Source organism: Lynx canadensis, chromosome D4 (genome assembly GCF_007474595.2).
Source record: "Lynx canadensis isolate LIC74 chromosome D4, mLynCan4.pri.v2, whole genome shotgun sequence".
Classification (NCBI taxonomy): domain Eukaryota; kingdom Metazoa; phylum Chordata; class Mammalia; order Carnivora; family Felidae; genus Lynx; species Lynx canadensis.
Genome location: NC_044315.2, coordinates 7,557,081 through 7,575,485, shown reverse-complemented (window position 1 = coordinate 7,575,485; position 18,405 = coordinate 7,557,081). Strand labels below are relative to the sequence as shown.

The following is an 18,405-nucleotide window of genomic DNA, read 5'->3' as shown; positions in this document are numbered from 1 at the left end:
TTGCAATGGAGGAAGAGAGGACTTCTGACGGGCATCTCCTTTCCTGGGCTGGTCCCCTGCCCTTTCTGCTGGACTCTGAGAACCCTTGGGGATAAAGTCACGATGACTGCCCTTAAGTGACTTTGGATTATACGCTCAGCAGATATGGATCAAAATGGCCTCCCTCTCCACCCCCGGGCCCTTTTTGCATATTTAAGTTCTTGGTCAAGGTGAAATCATGGGACCTCATCTGAGTGACTCAGAAGTCTTGGTCTTACTGTGGGCTTCATACTTATCTCGTGACAGAAACTTCTGTTGTCCGGCTGTAACCAGATTTCCACAATATATCCAGTCCGCTGACTAGGTGACTTCTTGCTTGTTTGAACCCACGTCCGTGATTACACAATTTCCGAGCACTCTCATCTAAGAGTGGGCCCCATCTTGTGCCAATGGTTTGAGTATTTCTCCTGCTGAACCTCTGCCTCACAGTGAAGTTCCTGTTCTATACTACTAGGCCTCCCCCAAATCTATTCTCTTGAATGTTGAGATGACATCTGGGCTTGAAGTCAATCAGTAAAGAAATATATATAAGTGGGTTTGAGATAGCAGAGGGGACACTACCTTTATGAAACCTTAAGAACGTCACTGGATTCCAGGATCTGTGTCCCCCCTTCCACCTGACTGCCAGGAAACTTGCCTTTTTATCTTGTTAGACCTTGTGGTCACTGACTACTAATCCGGACCACCAAATTTATGACCTGCTGTCTCCACTCCACTCCTTTGGCTAGAAGGAGTTCCTCCCACCACCACCTGGGGGTCCATGCTCTGATGGGTATGTATAACCCACAGGGTCCTTCCTTTCCTGCTCAATCGCATTCCACTGCACACTGAAGTCCTGAATTTTGAGTATTAAGCATCTAAAAATGTGCCAAGAGCTACAGGGAATAAATAGATGGCATGATTGCTTGCCTACACATAGACCATAAGGAATATTCTCTGAGTTCAAAGGTTTTGCTTGCCAAACATCACCCCTTGTATATAAGCTCAGGACAGGCAGGAGTTGTGTCTGTTCCCTCTACCTAGATAGCTTTAGCACCCCAAAGAGGATCCAGCACATAATAGGAGCAGAGTATCTGAGAATGAGTCAATGACACCCACACTGGAGCCTCCTGTGCAAATACCAATGGTGAGAGGGAGCATAACGAAGCTCAAAGATTCTGATCGTCAAACAATAGCCCATCAGTGTGACTTCCTGTTCTAACATGGATTTCCTTTTTTTTTTTTTTTAATGGAGGAAGAAACAAAGATGATGAAGGTTTGATTGGCCTGGTGCAGGTGCCCTGAGAGCTGTGCTTCTCCAGGCCACCTTTTTGTGCCAGCTACCTGAGAGGCCACTGAACACGAGGAAGTGAAAGACTGGGCAGAAGAATTAGGTAACTTGACCCATCCATAGAATGCCCTGCTCTCTTTTAGGAAACCATCCCAAGGTCAAGGAACCTGATCCACTACTCTGAGTTCCATCTCTAAACAGGGGCAGAAGTGTATTTCCTACTCTCCTCACAAAGTTACAGTGAGAATTCAGGGATTCCTCCAACAAATATCTTACTGAGCACTTCCATTATAGTTACTGATACAACTTACTGATATAACTGATATAACATACAGTTACTGATAACACTTTTGTACCTAAGAGTAATTTATAAATTGCAATATAAATGCAGGCACTGTCCTTCACCTCACCGGTAGGAATAAAAACACCACAGCAGCCCAGATCCACAGATGCCAAAGACCTTGGGTAAATGCTTGGCTCATTCAGATCTCCTGAATCATTTGGCCATCATGACAAGAAAATTTAACAACTCAAAAGAAGATGTGCTTTGGGATGTGTGATAAGAGACTGGGTTTGGTGGAGGAATGCAGGAGGGAAAGGCTGGCTGTTACACTTAAATGATCCAGAAAAATGTCTGAATGTTTTTACTTCAATGGCCACATCTTCTAAGGTCTAGTTCTCCGAGACCTTGCTAGAGAATGAAATAGAGAGGTTAGTCAGAACATTTTGGAAATCTGGAAAGGGAAATTTTCTGTGATCAGAAAGGGTGCTCACAATTGTAAGTAAACCACCTAGAAGTCCTAAGGAAACTGGGTTGTTTTGCAACATGATCTGAGCCCAGATGATCTGAGGGAGCACAGATCAAGGCAGTTCTGGCGTTTCATTGTTATTTTGTTTTCTTAACACAGTGGCCTCATTACCAGTAACCCATATGTTCCTGATGTTGGCTCCCCCGACTTTATTTTAAGGAAACTCCACCCACAGCTATTCACATTCTTTCTTTAAACCATCAACTGCTTATCATGTTTACAAGGAAAATTCCAACTAAAAATACAAGAATTACAAGACACAGATTGCCATTAATATGTTCATCCCTGAAGAGTCCAACTAAGCAGCCTGTAAAATAGAGTTATAAGAAAATATTTAACTTGAGTTTAAGAGCTCCATTCAAAGAGAGGCTAAACTTCATGAGTTGCAGATATAAGACAGAACATTCGCTTCTGGAAAAAAAAATGTCATTAATTCCCCCAAAGCATGAAAAAGCCCTGTATCTGTAATAATGCTCCTCACTTTTCTATAAATGCTTTTAAGGTAACTGACAGGAACGTCACAATAGTCAATGAAACGGAAATTTTCTGGATATTTTCCTTCTCTTCGATACATTTTTGGGTTCCAATTAAGAAAACAAACCGCCATTGCCGGTGACATGGCCTGCCCAGCAGGGTGAAAGAGGAAGCGAAATGCTCAATAAATAATAGAAACACCCAAGTAGCAGTTATGGCCACTTCATCCCTCTTAGAATGAAAGCACCTTTAGAGCTCAATAAAAAAATGAAAAGCTGCTGAATCACAGTAGTAGCCAAGGAAAAAGCAAACAACTTTGTTGCACAAGCTGGCGAGAATTAAAATGCTTTGATGATGTCTAGGGTGGGGAAACGGGGGCTGTGCACTGTGGTGACATCTAAACCGGCAAAGCCTCTGGTGAGGGATCTATGGCATCACCTATCCAACTTTAAACTGTGCACATCCACCAATCTGGCAACTTCTCTTCCAGAAATAATTCCTGGAGAAAGCGTGCAAAGAGATACTTTGTGTGTGTGTGTGTGTGTGTGTGTGTGTGTGTGTGTGAGTGTGTGAGAGTGTGTGTGAGAGTGTTCGTGTAAACACTCTTATGTGCGTGAAGAGATTTAATACGGCATTGTTAATGAAAGCAAAAAAAAAAAAAAAGGGCTGTCAGTAGGGGAATGATTAAAAAAATGACATGTTCCTGTAGGTACTGTATAGTTTTTTAAATTTTTTTTTTTTAACGTTTATTTATTTTTGAGACGGAGAGAGACAGAGCATGAACAGGGGAGGGGCAGAGAGAGAGGGAGACACAGAATCGGAAGCAGGCTCCAGGCTCCGAGCTGTCAGCACAGAGCCTGACGCGGGGCTCGAACTCACGGACCGTGAGATCATGACCTGAGCCGAAGTCGGACGCTTAACCTGTATAGTTTTTTTTTTTTTAATTTTTTTTTTCAATGTTTGTTTATTTTTGGGACAGAGAGAGACAGAGCATGAACGGGGGAGGGGCAGAGAGAGAGGGAGACACAGAATCGGAAACAGGCTCCAGGCTCTGAGCCATCAGCCCAGAGCCTGACGCGGGGCTCGAACTCCCGGACCGCGAGATCGTGACCTGGCTGAAGTCGGACGCTTCACCGACTGCGCCACCCAGGCGCCCCAACCTGTATAGTTTTTTAAAAAAGGAGTTGCTCTGGGGCACCTGGGTGGCTCAGTCGGTGAAGCGTCCGACTTCAGGTCAGGTCATGATCTCACGGTTCGTGGGTTCGAGCCCAGAGTCAGGCTCTGTGTTGACAGCTCGGAGCCTGGAGCCTGCTTCGGATTCTGTGTCTCCCTCTCTCTGCACCCCCCCCCCCAACATTCACGCTGTGTCTCTCAAAAATAAATAAACGTTAAAAAGAATTTTAAAAAGGAGTTGCTCTACATACATATACCTAGAAAGCAGAAGCATGTATATTTTTAGGTTAAAAAAAAAGTAAGTCATAAAATAAAATGCAGAATGTGAGCCCATTTTTATAACAGGGCATGCGTGTATTCACATGGATACGTGTAAGTATATTTAAGTACACATACACACACACATTTCATTTCTGTAAACATTTAAAAAGTCATTGTCTTCATAGTCATTATCTCTCATCAGTGCTGGAGGCAACTTAAACTCTTTATAAGCTTAAGTACCCTAAGCACGTTAAAAAAAAAAAAGGAACAGGTAAATTTTTCCTTTTCTAATTTAAAATAGTCGGTGAGAATTTTTAAAGTGAGTTTTAAGGACTGTGCTAAGAGACCAAAAACCCTGGTTTGTTGAGTTAGTAATCAGTCTCCCAAGCGACCTGGGGTGCACGTGCTGGAGAGGCAAACGCTCCCCCCACCCCCGCCCCCGTGAGGACAGAGAGCGAGCGCTCCCTTCCCTATACCCACAGTAGACGCATATCCACTGACCGAGAGCACAGACTGTCATCAGACGGTCCTGGGTGTAGTTTCCAGCTCCACCATTTCGAGAGTAAGAAATCTAGGGCAAGTTACATAATGTTTCAGTGATTCAGATCCCTCAACTATAAAATGGGATTAAACAATCCCTTTCTTCCTTCCTTCCTCCTTTCTTTATGAGAGAGAGAGACAGAGAGAGAGAGAGAGAGAGAGAGAGAGAGAGAGAGAATATATCTTAAGCAGGCTCTACAATCAGCACAGAGCCCAACACGGGGCTTGATCTCACGACTACAAGTTTATGACCAGAGCCAAAATCAAGAGTCAGTTGCTCAACCGACCGAGCCACCCAGGGCCCCAATGTACACCCACCCTCACGAACCATCGTCCCTGAACTGCCAGCAGAAGCTGAGCCCTGGGAGAACCGTCATTAACCCTCCCACACTTAAAACTTCACACAGACAGTCCCAAGCCACTAAAAACTTCCACAGCACTGTATGCACAGGCACCATCCCGAAGGAGAGTGAGTGTGGGACTGGGGTGAGACTGTTCCCCAAACCGGCTCTGATATTCCCTAGGTATGTGACCCGGAGCAAGGTGCTTTATCTCGCAGCCTCGAGTGGGAGGGGAGGGTGTGTTGGCGTTTTTACTAATGTTATTCTGAGGGTTAAACAACACAAGTGGAGGTATCCGGAGCACCCAGCATCTGGAACACAGCAGAAAAAGCACAACAACCAACAACAGTTCTAATCAACTGGGCATCTACTGTGGGCGAGGCATTTTGCTCTCATTCTTACACCAACTCTGAAAGAGAGGTATCGCTACCTCCCTATTAAGAGCCAGGAAACGGAGATTCGGGGCATCACATGACTTGTCCTTAGGGTTCCCCGGCAGATCCGCCTGACTCTGAAGTTCTTTTCATCTCCTTTTTTTTTTTTTTTTTTTTTTTACCCCCCTACAGTTCATTATTTGTCTCCCTGTATCATTTGGGCAAGTCACAATGTCCTCTTCTGGTGATCCCTTCTGAGATAATATGACCGATTTCAGGGTATGTAAGCTAGTGGCTATGAATACTTTTGAGAACTGAAAACAACGCTTTGGCAGCCTGGGGAAACAAGGGACTTTTACCTATGGGAAAGCCTCGAAACACCTCTTCCACCGGCTGCCCCGGCTTCCCCTGCTCACAGGGCGGCCCCTGCCTCCCTCTTCACTGCCGGACACTCAATCCCAGGTGCACAAAGACTCATGGGAAGGAACACTTCCTATACTAAGCTAACCTTAATGTGTCAGAGAATCACTGGACCATCCCCTTTCCTCCAGGGAGAGGTCCCAGGAAGTTGGGTGAGCCCCGGATATGTAATGAGAGGGGCAGAAAACAGGAGCAAGTGCTCAAAGAAGGGCCCCGAAAACTTGACTCCTAATCACGGTTTTGCCAAGGGCTGGCTCTACCAAACGGTTGAAGGAGTCATAGGGAAAAGTCCCTTTCCTTCTCCTCCCCCTCCATCCTTTTGCTCATTCTTATTTATTCCATAGGCTTTTATTAAGCACTTACTGTGGGCAAAACATTGCACGAGAATACAGTTCCTGTCCCGAGCACACTTAGTTTAGTGATGGCTAGTTGACTCAGTCATTTTTTTTTAATGTTTATTTTTGAGAGAGAGAGAGACAGAGCGTGAGCAGGGGAGGGGCAGAGAGAGAAGAAGGCACAGAATTCGAAGCAGGCTCCAGGCTCTGAGCTGTTAGCACAGAGCCCCACACAGGGCTCGAGCCCATGAACCTCAAGATCATGACCTGAGTCGAAGTCGGACTCTTAACCGACTGAGCCACCCAGGTACCCCTGTTGACTCAGTCATCTTAACTATTCTTATGGGTATGTGGATTTAATCTGTGTGTGTGTGTGTGTGTGTGTGTGTGTGTGTGCGCGCGCGCGTGTAGATACTTAGCTACAAATACAGACTACTCACAGTTCATTTCCATAACCAACCATTCAAACAGCTCTTCTGATGAAGAGCCCCTCCCACAAAGCCCAACATGCTTTGTGCCAACTACATCCCATACACGCACCTAAATTTAACTTTTGTTTCATAGAATTAGCACAACTGTCAGAATTCATCAAGTACTAGTTATGGAAAACTGCTCTTGGGGCAATTCTGTAGTAATTAAGTGTATAAGAGTAATTAAGAATTTCTCCGGATCTAATACTCCATCTCTAGGACTATATGAACATTAATAACCTCATGGCTGATACCAAAAATGAGTCCTGATTGGGGCTGCTGATGGTACCATCGGAAAGACATCACCGGCTCACGCTCCTTCAGCTTCCTCGGTGAAGATCTGATTTACAATCAATCTTATCGGTTTTCCAGAGATTTCAAGGGGAAGCGGTGACACATGCTTAAATTCTAAGCAATACGATTTCTAGGCTTGCGATGTATTATTTCACAACTGCACGAACGCAGATGTGACTAAATTTCCTGTGGGATGGGGTATGTTTATTGTCTCTACCATCTGCCTTCAAAAACACTAACCTTTAAACAGTTCACATTAACCCCCGGCAATGAGATCAGCCACGGTGGTAACCCATAGGACTCTTCTGGAAAGTGCCATTGCATAATCGCTGTAAGTAAACAGGGGAGTGTAGAGGAAGAAGGTAAACATCCTCATTCCATTTAAATATCAATGCTCTGAGGGTTCTTCAGCTTGGAAGATGGTTGGGCCATTTGGTAGGACAAGCCATTTACAAACGTGTTTTGTTCCGGGAGGCCTGTTGGCGGCTGGAAACCTTTTGTTTCCTGGTGTAGTCAATTTCAATGGGGCTGTCAGCCTTACCACGCCACACTGGGGAGGGAGAATGCCACCAGCGTCTGGGAGCTGACCGGCCAGCTCCTACAGGGCCAGCAGGCAGGGCAGTACTCAATCACGAGAGAGAACCACAGGAGCCAGGACGGACAGAGAAGGCTCCCGCTCCCCGCCAGTGCCCTGCTATCAGCCTGCTAGGGCTGGGAGGCAGCTCTGTGTTGTTTTCCCAATGAAATCTAATGACTGGGTCATGTGTGATGGAAACCTGTGCGTTGGCAACTGGCAATTCCAGAGGTGACAACAAGAGCGAGCCATGGAAAACACAGAGACCGAAGCGACTGGGAGGCAGAATCCCCAGAAAGCCTCTACTCTGGATTTCTCAGAGGCGATCTGTGTGAAGGAATCTGTGAGACAGTTCCATTTCACAGATTGGAAAACCGGCCTGGGGAATGTTTGGCAGGCCCTGCAGCGTGGCTACCTGATAAAGATCATTAACAGAACCGCAATTTTGTTAAGCCCGGCAATGCACCGAAATAGCCTTCCTCCCAGAGATCCTTGCATGTGAGGGTAGCCACGTGACGAAGTGCGGGGGCGGGGGGGGGGGTGCTTGTCCTTCACTGCTCTCTTGCCCTCTGCCTGACACTGGGACAAGACACAGGGAACGTCACACCGATGCCGTCACCAGGCGGATGGAAGCCACAGATGCCAAAGCCGGAAGCTGGCAGGGGCGGGCACATCGTGGGCTCCGTGGGCCACCCCCGCACCAAGCAGTGTCTACAACCGGGCGTCATGCAAACCCATACACTGGGGGTGCTGCTCTAACACAAGAAGCAAACTCAGAAAAGTCTCGTGCTCTGTGCCCCGTGGGTTACAAAGAACAGGCTCTCTGGGGAAACTTGGGATTGGGACAGGCCACTCAAACTCGACGAAAGCTTCCAACTACAGCACTAACAACATAATCAAGAGGGAACTGGAGCAGCCAGCTCCGGGTGGCAGGAGGCTCCTGGGTGGTTCCAAAACGCACAACAGTGGCAACTGGAAACGTGGGCTGGCAGGAACTGGGACGACAGGTGCTAGAACCGGCTGGGCCAGTAGCCAGGGGCCGCGTGAGGCCAGGTGCGCTCCTCTCTGGGGAAGGAGCCCTTAAGGTCGTGCTCGTTTCCAGTTGTATTAAGATTGGGCTAAAGGGGCTCCCGCCTCTGCGGCAGCTGGGCTGAAGGCTTTTTCATCCTCTTCTTTTGCTACTCCAGCTCGTCTTGCCTAGAAAAGACTGCGGGCGGACAAACAAAATTCCGTGCTATTCTGACATCATTCCTCTACTTTACCAGCCGCACCTGAGTGAACCAGACTGTTTATTCAGGTCACTGTTATTTGGCTGCGCTATGGGGATGGTCTGATATAATCCCAGCAGTTCGCATGTAACATTTCTACCTCTCCGGTTCCGGTCCCCACACAATGCCCTGGCTTACTTTCCTAAAATGGCGGGATGGCTTCTTCACTCAGTGGTATTACACTTAGCACGGCCCCCAATCCCTCCCTGAGCTCCTTTTGCTGGTTTCCAGCCTCCTCTCCCTCTCTCGACTCCAAGGCTTAACCTGTGCCTCCCAGCCGCAAACAAACTGCCTTTGGCTCTACTCTCTGACATGCCATGCTGTGGTCTGCGTTCCTGCCTGTGCACTTCACTTTCCCCTGCCTGGAAGGCCTCTGCCCACACAGTCTACCCAATGAGCTACTCATCTTCAAAAGCCTACTCTGGAGTCCCCTCTAGGAACGGTTCTCTGACACCCTCCTCTGAGTTAACCGGGTACTTCTTGATATTAGTAGTGGTGGTATTGCCTGTATCACTGCATCGATTAAATGACATTCATGTCATTTGCGGAATTGAATGTGGCCTCTCCTTGATGGGTCCAGAAGCAGGAGGGTTGTGAAAACCCTGTTCTAGGAATTCCCATGGCATTCTAACAGCCCGGAATGAATAGGGCATTTAAAAAGAAATTATCCATTAGCACCGTAACAAAATGTACAAATATCAACTCTCAGGCAACTAATCCAGGCAAAATTCTGAAGCTTGCCCGGGCAAGAGAATGGTCCCAAAGAGAAAGAAAAGACTGAGGAACAAGCTTACATGATTGGAAAGGGTTGTTCCTCTGTTTACATCTAAAATAAAAGACTAAAATGTACTTACAAGTTGCCTTGGAGATACCACCCAAACAGACGCCCGTAAATGCTATCAACACTCAAACATGAAAAGAAATGACACCTTATCCACCTTCCTCATGAAGGCATTATCAATGGACAGAATAGACGAAGAATCGACAAAACTGAGCTCTAGTCCTAGGTCATTCACCAGGTGAGGGAACTCGAAAAAGCAATACTATTCATCTTTTCAAAGTACGCCTTTTACAAAACACTCATTAATATCGTAATAATGTTGTATGGTGACAGATGGTAAGTACACTTATCATGGTGAGTGCAGTGTAACATACAGAATTGTCCAATCACTACATTGTACACCTGAAACTAATATAACATTGTATGTCAAGCATACTTTGATAGTAAGTAAATAAACAAAGACACACACACACACACACACACACCCCACAAGGTCGAAGCACTGTATCAATTAATATGGCGGGCGTGAAACTCAGTGGGACCTCATTTTCATCCACATCTGTAGGACCAAAGGCCTTTTAATTCTAAGGCTCTCTGTAAGGCAACAGCATCTACATACAAATATATTTCCTCATGGAAAGATGCAGACACATATTTTGGTGTGCCTTTGATTTAGAAACACGTAGATGAAGAACGTGGCTTGGAAATGTGCACCTCTTGTAAAAGACATCCAAGGGCTTTGCCAAGAAGGCAGCAATGCCTAGACATTTGATATTCTTCTAGGTCTCAGTTCCCATCTCTAAAAATATACTGATGACATTTTCTCTGACCTCTACCTACCGCAGGGAGTACGGAAAGGATGGAGGGGGTACGGCACTCAATAAAGCCATGACCTTCTTGAAAGACAGGACACTCACTCATTGTGGCTGTTGTGTTAGCAACTGTGACACAGTGCTTGGGCTTTTAAAGACCTAGTTTTATTAGGGGATGAAGTTCCCCGTGACCAAGATGCTGTATGACATCACCCAGCAAACTAATCCAACCGAAGCTGAAAGGCACGGCCAATAATTACAACTCATTTAGAAGGTCTCTGCACCTCCTCTTGCCCCCAGCACTGTATCACCCACTTGAAAAATATTAGATCAATTTTCTCCTCATCCTAAGGGGCAGTTGACGAGCAATGCTCGTGCCTAGCAAGTTCCAGAAAAACATTTTCAGACAAAATGCTTGGAGGATGAAGTAAGGCTGTGTCTGGATGCCTACTCCGTCATTCCCAGCAGCGGCCCAGTGGCTAAAGCATGGACACTCCCTTTGCAAGCCCATCACAGCGGGCCACTTGCCCATCTTCTACGAGAGAGTTATGATTTCCCAGTTTGCACAACCGTAGCCTGATCTATTCCAGAAAGACTCACCATATGTATTTATTTTTAGGCTGCTGTTAGCAGTTTCTGATTGGCCATGGGAATTTTTAACAAAGTCAAAGTTAAAAAAACAAAACAACTCAACAATTTCAAGTTGACGATGTATTCATGATCCCACTAAAGAAGAGGAATATGGAAGAAGAGCCTTTGGCCAAGAGGTAGGGCAAAATCACAAGGTAGGTCTCATTTTCTGGGTCTTGTTTCATTTTGCATTTGTGGAATGCGAGAGTGTCAATCATCTATTCAGTAAATATTTACTAAATGCCTACTTTGCACCAAGAGTTACGCTTGCTCTAAGACTAGAAACATTATCCCTCTTCTCAACGAGCCCCATAAAGGCAAGGGAGGGAGGGGCACCTGGGTGGCTCGGTCGGTTAAGCGCCCGACTTCGGCTCAGGTCATGAACTCGTGTGAGCAAATTGAGGAATCGGCAAGAGACAGATGGAGGAGAATCCCAGTTTTCAGAAGGAGTTGAAACTCTTATTTAAATGGATAGTATCCCCTTTGCCTCCAGGAAGCAAAAGGTTATGCATGGTCTACTCTACATGACTTGGCATCTGAACTCTAGGGATGTTCACAGAAACAGGTGCCTGAGTCAGCAAAACTGGTGTAAAGAAAGAATTTAAGCCAAACTTAGTTCTCCACGTATGTTCCAAGTTACACAGCGGATCTGTACATTTTGTGAACACCATCATGATTTTTCTTGCTTTCCTTCTCTCCTCTTCTTTCTCTCTGCACTTCTCAAGTATCTACGCGTCTTCACAACGTGCAGAGTACTGTGCGAAGTTCTTTCCGAGAAAGAACGAGTCAGAAAATTCTGACCTCGGGAGGAAGTAAAGGCAGGTTTTCCTCACAAAGTAGTAACGCACGAGGTAGAGAGAGAGAGCAAGAGTGCCATCAGAGAGATGCAGGTGACGTGCAATCAGAGTCCAGAGTCAGGAGAGATGAAATCCAGCTAGGAAACCAGGGAGGGCTGCTGAGAGGAAGTGTCATTTCACCTGGGCCTTGAAGGATGGAGAGGCTCTGGGGATATGGGGCCTGTGGGAGGAGGGGCACGCCTGGGCAAAAGCATTCCTGTTCCCTTTTACGTGACTGTTTTTTGTTTAGGAAGTGAGACGCTGTCGTTAGGGCCTATCTGCGAGGTGTTGAATTCCCGGCCAATGAACAGATCACCATCTTGGGCTGACCACTTTGGGGTGTCATAAGTTATATCAGCTTAGCGCCAACACCAGGAAAATACTATGAGAGTTCAGGATGATGAAGGGTGACATTCTATTTTTTTTTTTTTTTTTTTTTTGTTTTTAAATTTTTTTTTTTCAACGTTTATTTATTTTTGGGACAGAGAGAGACAGAGCATGAACGGGGGAGGGGCAGAGAGAGAGGGAGACACAGAATCGGAAACAGGCTCCAGGCTCTGAGCCATCAGCCCAGAGCCCGACGCGGGGCTCAAACTCACGGACCGCGAGATCGTGACCTGGCTGAAGTCGGACGCTTAACCGACTGCGCCACCCAGGCGCCCCCTATTTTATTTTACAAAAAGTTTTTGAAGTTTTTATGCATTTATTTTGAGTGGGGGAGGGGCTGAGAGAGAGAGGGCGGGAGAGAGAATCCCAAGCGGGCTCCACCATGTCAGCACAGAGCCTGACACAGGGCTTGATCCCACAAACCATGAGATCGTGACCTGAGCCAAAATCAAGAGTTGGACGCTCAACTGACTGAGCCGCTCAGGTGCCCCAAAGGGTGACATCTGAGAGGAAAGCCGTTAAAGCCAAAGCCTGGTGTGTGACAGAACCACAGAAACTCACCCCTGGTAACTAAGACATCTGTCTAAAAGCGACAGCACAACATCGCCGTTCAAGACTCAAGGCGGTGGCCGGCTCCCACTTACCATGAACATGGATTCCATTTGGTTGAAAGGAAGCATTTGTTTCTGGCTGGTAAGACTTCAGGTGCGACGCGCCCGCTGGCTGCTGGGGGTGGGGGGGCTGCGTCCTCTGCATGACCGAAGAAGCAGCTGGAACCCTCCGGGGGCTGATGTGAGGGGACGGGGCAGAAGGTACAAACCTGGGAAAAGGACCGTAGAGGAAGCGTGAGGGACATTAAAAAGCAGGGGCAGAGGCAAAGTCTTCAAAGCTGAATTCTAATGTCCACAGTGGCTGGATGAGAGCGTGACAAAAAGCCCTCAAAAGAAACTGGTGAAGACTTTCCTCTCCCCTTTTCAACCACTGACTTCTCAATGGAGATACTGAGGGGATGAAAGAGATCAACAAAGGGAAAATGCAGTCACAGTTTGGGTCTGTGAAGCCTCTCCAAAGGCATTTCAAATACTCTGGCTTTGGTGAAATGCAAAGCATGTCTTTTGCCAGGCCCCTTTTTTCCTGCTAATTTTTAAATTCGTTTGCATTTCAGGGGAAATTTGATCCTTATGTTTCTGATTCATTTACACTTAGCTCATAAACATTTTGTTCCGCGAGGTAAGCCTCTCTAACCCTGTTCTCTTTCAACAATACATTTTCTTCTGCCAAGACTGCGTGAATTTGAGCCTCAAAGGTCGAGTGGGGGACCCAGAACCCAGGCTACCCGAGTGGGTTCCGCGCGCGGTAGAGAACACTGCCCAGGGCACAACGGGAACACGATGTGGGACATCTTTCACAGTCACGCGTGCTAATCGTAATAGAACTGTCGGCAGCTTTCTGAGCAGGGACGTGCAGATGTTCAAACAAGGGGACACGGTCAACTAACCTGAGATCCAAGCCTGACAGCTTTCTGCCAGTCTTCTAAGTGTAAGGGGGCAAGTGGCAGGGTCTCACTCCCTGGGTTCCAAATGACAGTTCGGACCCGCCAGCGCTGAAGGGAAGGTGTACCCGCGAGTGCAGGGTTAAGGTTTACCGGTGTCCACGGACTGCCGTCACGAGTGGGGCGGCCCGGGGAACCCGTCGGTGTGGTGCAATGAAGCCGCAAAGTAACTGGGGAGCAAACTGTGTCAGCAGTGAATTGGCCAGTCCCCCCCAAAAGGCCCAGTAAGCTGAAAACTTCCAGTGGGTTGTTTCTGACACCGGGTGAAAAGACAGGCTTTGTGTTACGCCGACCCGTAGAGGTTGCCCGCGGTGTTCACGGCTTAGTTCACAAGGATGAGTCCCTTCACGTTGCTGGGCTCTTGTGTAGGGCCATGGATGGTAGAAAGGGACATGGAACCGGTCAGATTTATAAAGTGACCTGCAATGCTGTGAATCGGGGCAGTTAACAGGGCCCAGCCTGGGCGTTCGTGCTGCGGCAGTAATAAAGCGTGGGCCAAAATCCTCCTGAGGAGGCTGTGAGGGAAGGGGGTGCGGGAACCAAGGAGGGGGGTTGGCACTCGCCAACCTCTGGAGAAGAGAAGTCTCTGGACGAGGCCGAAACACGCTGGCTGGGTCAGATGCTTATTTTCACTTTGCTGAAGGAGACCGGTAACCGAGCGCCCCGGGGCCGGGGAAATACGTATCTTCGAAGTGTCTCATCCTAATTGGAATTAGCCTGAAAAGACGTGCTGAACTGAATGGCTCTGAAAGCCATTGAGCCCTGGCCAGCAAATGAGCCCTGGCATTGCCCTGAGAACATCTACTGGGAACTCGCAGGCCGGGATTCCTCATATGGAGGCGATTTTCCTGGGGAGTATGTCTCTAATGTGTCTGGCAAGGCTGTCTGAGGTCGTGGGAGGGGGCTGAGGAATTGTGGGATCGCAGGCTTCAGGGCTAAACGGAGTCCACACCACCACCCAACCCCCTGAGCCCCGTGGGCAGGAGGCCCTCAGGGAGAGGGGGGAGGATTTGGATTGCAAGACAACCTGTGTCACGGGCATCTCAGTTCCGGTTCTGAGCAAGGCAGCGAGCTCCTTTGCCTTGCTTCCTAATTCTATTTCTTCATCTGGGAATAAAAGACGCGGCACACTCTCGATGGTTTTCTGGACTTTTCTCTGGTGCTTCAGCCGCTTTTCCTTTCTGTCGAGGTCCAATGGGGCAGAGATGTGTGGATGGCACAAGTCACAGTACGGAGAAGTCTGAGCCTGATATTGGCGGCTTGATGGAAGAAAGGGATTCCGTTTCCCCCGTCCCCCAGCAAGTGAGTCAGGCTCATACACAAGGGTTTGATTAACAAAGAGAGAAAAGGCAGAGGGGGAGGGGGAAGGAGGCAAAGACTGTCAGCAATATAAAATCTCATCTTTCTGTAATTAGGGATGATGTGGCTATAGGGTGAACTGTGATTACTTGCTATAAAGAGGGGAGAATTCAACCAACTAAAAGGACAGAATCCATTAAGGAGTCATCCAGAATTTACATTCCTACAAACCGACTCTATAGCTATACGTAGATTATATACCTACCTACAAATGATACATCCGTGTATCTATCTAGGGAATATATAATTATACAGTAATTATACATCATTCTTACCTATTCATTCACACAAGTTCCAAACTTTGGCCATGCCCTCTTGGCTACCACATATTACATAAAGTACTGATGGTGAGCAAAGGAAGACAGATGTGGGGGCTATTATATCAAGGTGTTAGCAATGCTGATCGCAGAGACGTTGGGAGGGAGTAAAATACACCTACTGAGCCTTCAACTCACTCCACATTTGGCTGTTTGCTAATTCTGACTAAAGTTTTCTCCATGTTCAAACAAGTAAGATTACATGGCATTAAATTAACATAATTTTAAAATATACTATGTCCCTTCATATGAAGTCCTAATAAAAATTTAAATGTAAACTATTCTGGCTGAGATAAATGAACACCTTGAGAAGTCCTTGATTTGGAAAGGGAAGGGACTCCAACAGAAATCTTAACTTTTACGCATACATAGAAAAGGTGAAAAGTGACAAGATGTGATTATGATTATCCAACGATTGCTAGGAACCAGGGAATAAGAATTCAGCACGGAAAAGCCCAGTGTAAGAAACGAGTGTGTAAATGTGATTGATTTTCAAGTACAGCACGTAGATTTAATTTTGTCACTGGTGAAAAATGGTACATGGGATGTTATTGAAAAATCTCTCCCAATCTCGCTAATTTAAATTCAATTTTTATAGACCTGCTTACTAGTTAACCAGCCCAAGGTAGGCTAGAATTAAGCACATTAAAATTAGAGGGGTGAGGGGGCAGGGGAGGAGGGCAAAAGTGGGGAAGTCCCTCTGTTAGAGGGAAGGTCCTGGGAGCTTCTGGAACAATCACTGACAACTTGTAACAAGACAGATGTCAGAAATGTTTTATTTATTTTTTAAAATGTTTAAATGTTTATTTACTTCTGAGAGAGGGAGACAGACTGTGAGCGGGGGAGGGGCAAAGAAAAAGGAAGACACAGGATCCGACGCAGGGTCCAGGTTCTGAGCTGTCAGCACAGAGCCTGACGCAGTGCTCGAATTCATGAACCGCAAGATCGTGACCTGAGCCTAAGTCAGACGCTTAACTGACTGAGCCACCCAGGCGCCCCAGGAAACGTTTTTTTCTTAAAGCCAAAAGGACTCAAGAAACTTGAGTGGTTTGAGGCCATTCACTCCAGAAACGAGTGAAGAACCGAGAACACGCACACTTAAACGGGAGCTCATTACGCCAAAGGGGGAAAGTTCTCACTGTTACTGAAGGTCGGGTGTGGGGCCTCACGATCCCTTTGTCTTAGCGTCCTCGCTGATTTTCCAACCTTGGTTTTTGAACACATGCTCACACACCTACCACAATGGATATGATCTGAGCATTCTGCCCAAAACAGGGAATTTTTTTTTTTAAATCCAAAGCCAGGGAATTAAAATATTTTGATGCTAAAATAAACAAGTTTGATGCTGAGTCTAAGTTGCAGTGATTTACAATTTTCCTCCCATGGAACAGCTCATCCCCCATCACGTCAGGACAAGATGACGACGTCACTCTAATTCATTCTGAGTTACGGCAGTGTCCAAGAGCCAGAGGAGAGAAGGTCTGAAATCTTTCTAGGTCCAACTCTGTCCCCCCCTGCTGTGGATCCGCAGTTGACATTTCACAGATTTCATTTAACACAGCTCACCAGTCTCTTCTTTGAAACATTAGAAGATTGTTAATGTCAGAACGCACACAACGGACTAGAATTTTTTTTTTTTTTGAGACATCACTGCTTACCAGAAACACTTCACACAAAAGCAAACCAGAGAACTGAGTCAACCGTTTGTACTCATTCAGTGGAGGAGTTTATGTAACCTCAGCATGAGCCATGGTTCAATGGTTTGTACCCTTCCCCCACCCTCCTGCCAAAAAAGAAAACAGAACAACACAACAACAACAAAACCCAGGCAGGAAACAGGTTTTAAAGGGCTCATCAAAAAGCTTCTGGGAAAAAAGGACTTAAAAAGGCTTCTATAGCTACGTATCTACACACATCTTAGGAAACGTCTGGTTGTTCGGGGTAGCTAGTCGGTTACAGTCCTTCCGTTCTGTGGTCTGCTCCCACCCTCGGCTCATACTGAGTCTCCCAACCTTGCAGTGAGGTGGGCCAGAAGCAAAGAGGCCATCTTTCCTGTAAATACGGTACTCAGAAACAATCTTACATCGTTTCACAGAATGGTAGGTCCCAACGGAGAAACACAGAACGAGTGAGGTTCACGTGCAGAAAAATTGCAGATGGCAGGAGAAGGAGATAGATATCGCTGAAGACCCACCGGGGTTGGATTCTGGCTCTGTTCCTCACTAGCTGGGTAATCTTGAATAAATTCCCCGACTTCTCCCAGCCTCAAATTCAAGTACAAAGTAAAGATAATCTTAGCCCCTACTGGGGATCGTAAAATCTGAGATAACATATTCCTTTCTTCATCCAAGAGATATTTACTGAGCACTGACCCAGTGTGTGGCTCTATTCTGATCACTAGGGACAGCGAAAGACATGACCTGTATCCCTGCCTTTGTGGGGCTTATATTTTGGTGAGGGGAGGCAGACAATGAACAAAGTCAAATAAGCAAACTATACATTGTACTTGGGACACGAGTACCAGGAAGAAACATCAAGAATGGAAGGTGAAGGCTGGGGGTAGATTATGAACAATTTTAAATTGGGAGGTCAGAGATCTCAGAGTATTTTAGAATGAATGTCTGACACTTTCCAGCTGATCAATACATGTTTATGGAAGGACTGCTCTCAACAGAACGTGCACGTAAGGTAACTGTGACATTGACCCATACCCAGTGCTTGACAGCTGTGTAAGACTGTGGTTCCAGCACGGCATTCCATTTCTATTGAGTTCTTGAAATAAAAAATATTAGAGGACTCTCTCCTCTCTTGACTGCTCAGATACGGATACCATGGCTCAAAGAAAACAAGGCATTTGGTCAGCTGGCTAATTTTCTAGTTCTAAGGGCAGATATGGTGGCCTTGTGTAAGAGTCTCATTTCTCGGTACTGGGTTTCCCACCAGAGTATCCTGAGTTCACAAATTCATACAATCATATAATGTTCTAGCTGAAGGGCACTGGAGCACCACCTTATTTGGATGACATAAAGTAGGCCCAAAGACACAAAATGGTTGCCCAGTCACACAGCTAGTTCTCCAGACCTCGCTTT

General features: G+C 46.5%; 1 protein-coding gene across 1 annotated transcript in view; it reads right to left on the bottom strand.

Annotated features, from left to right (window-relative positions):
- GLIS3 (GLIS family zinc finger 3) overlaps positions 1-18,405 on the bottom strand; it is a 106,578-nt gene that overhangs the window by 17,439 nt on the left and 70,734 nt on the right. Inside the window, exon 6 of the mRNA XM_030294232.1 lies at positions 12,733-12,908. Within this exon, the coding sequence (XP_030150092.1) occupies positions 12,733-12,908 (176 nt within the window). The remainder of the gene's footprint in view (positions 1-12,732; positions 12,909-18,405) is intronic.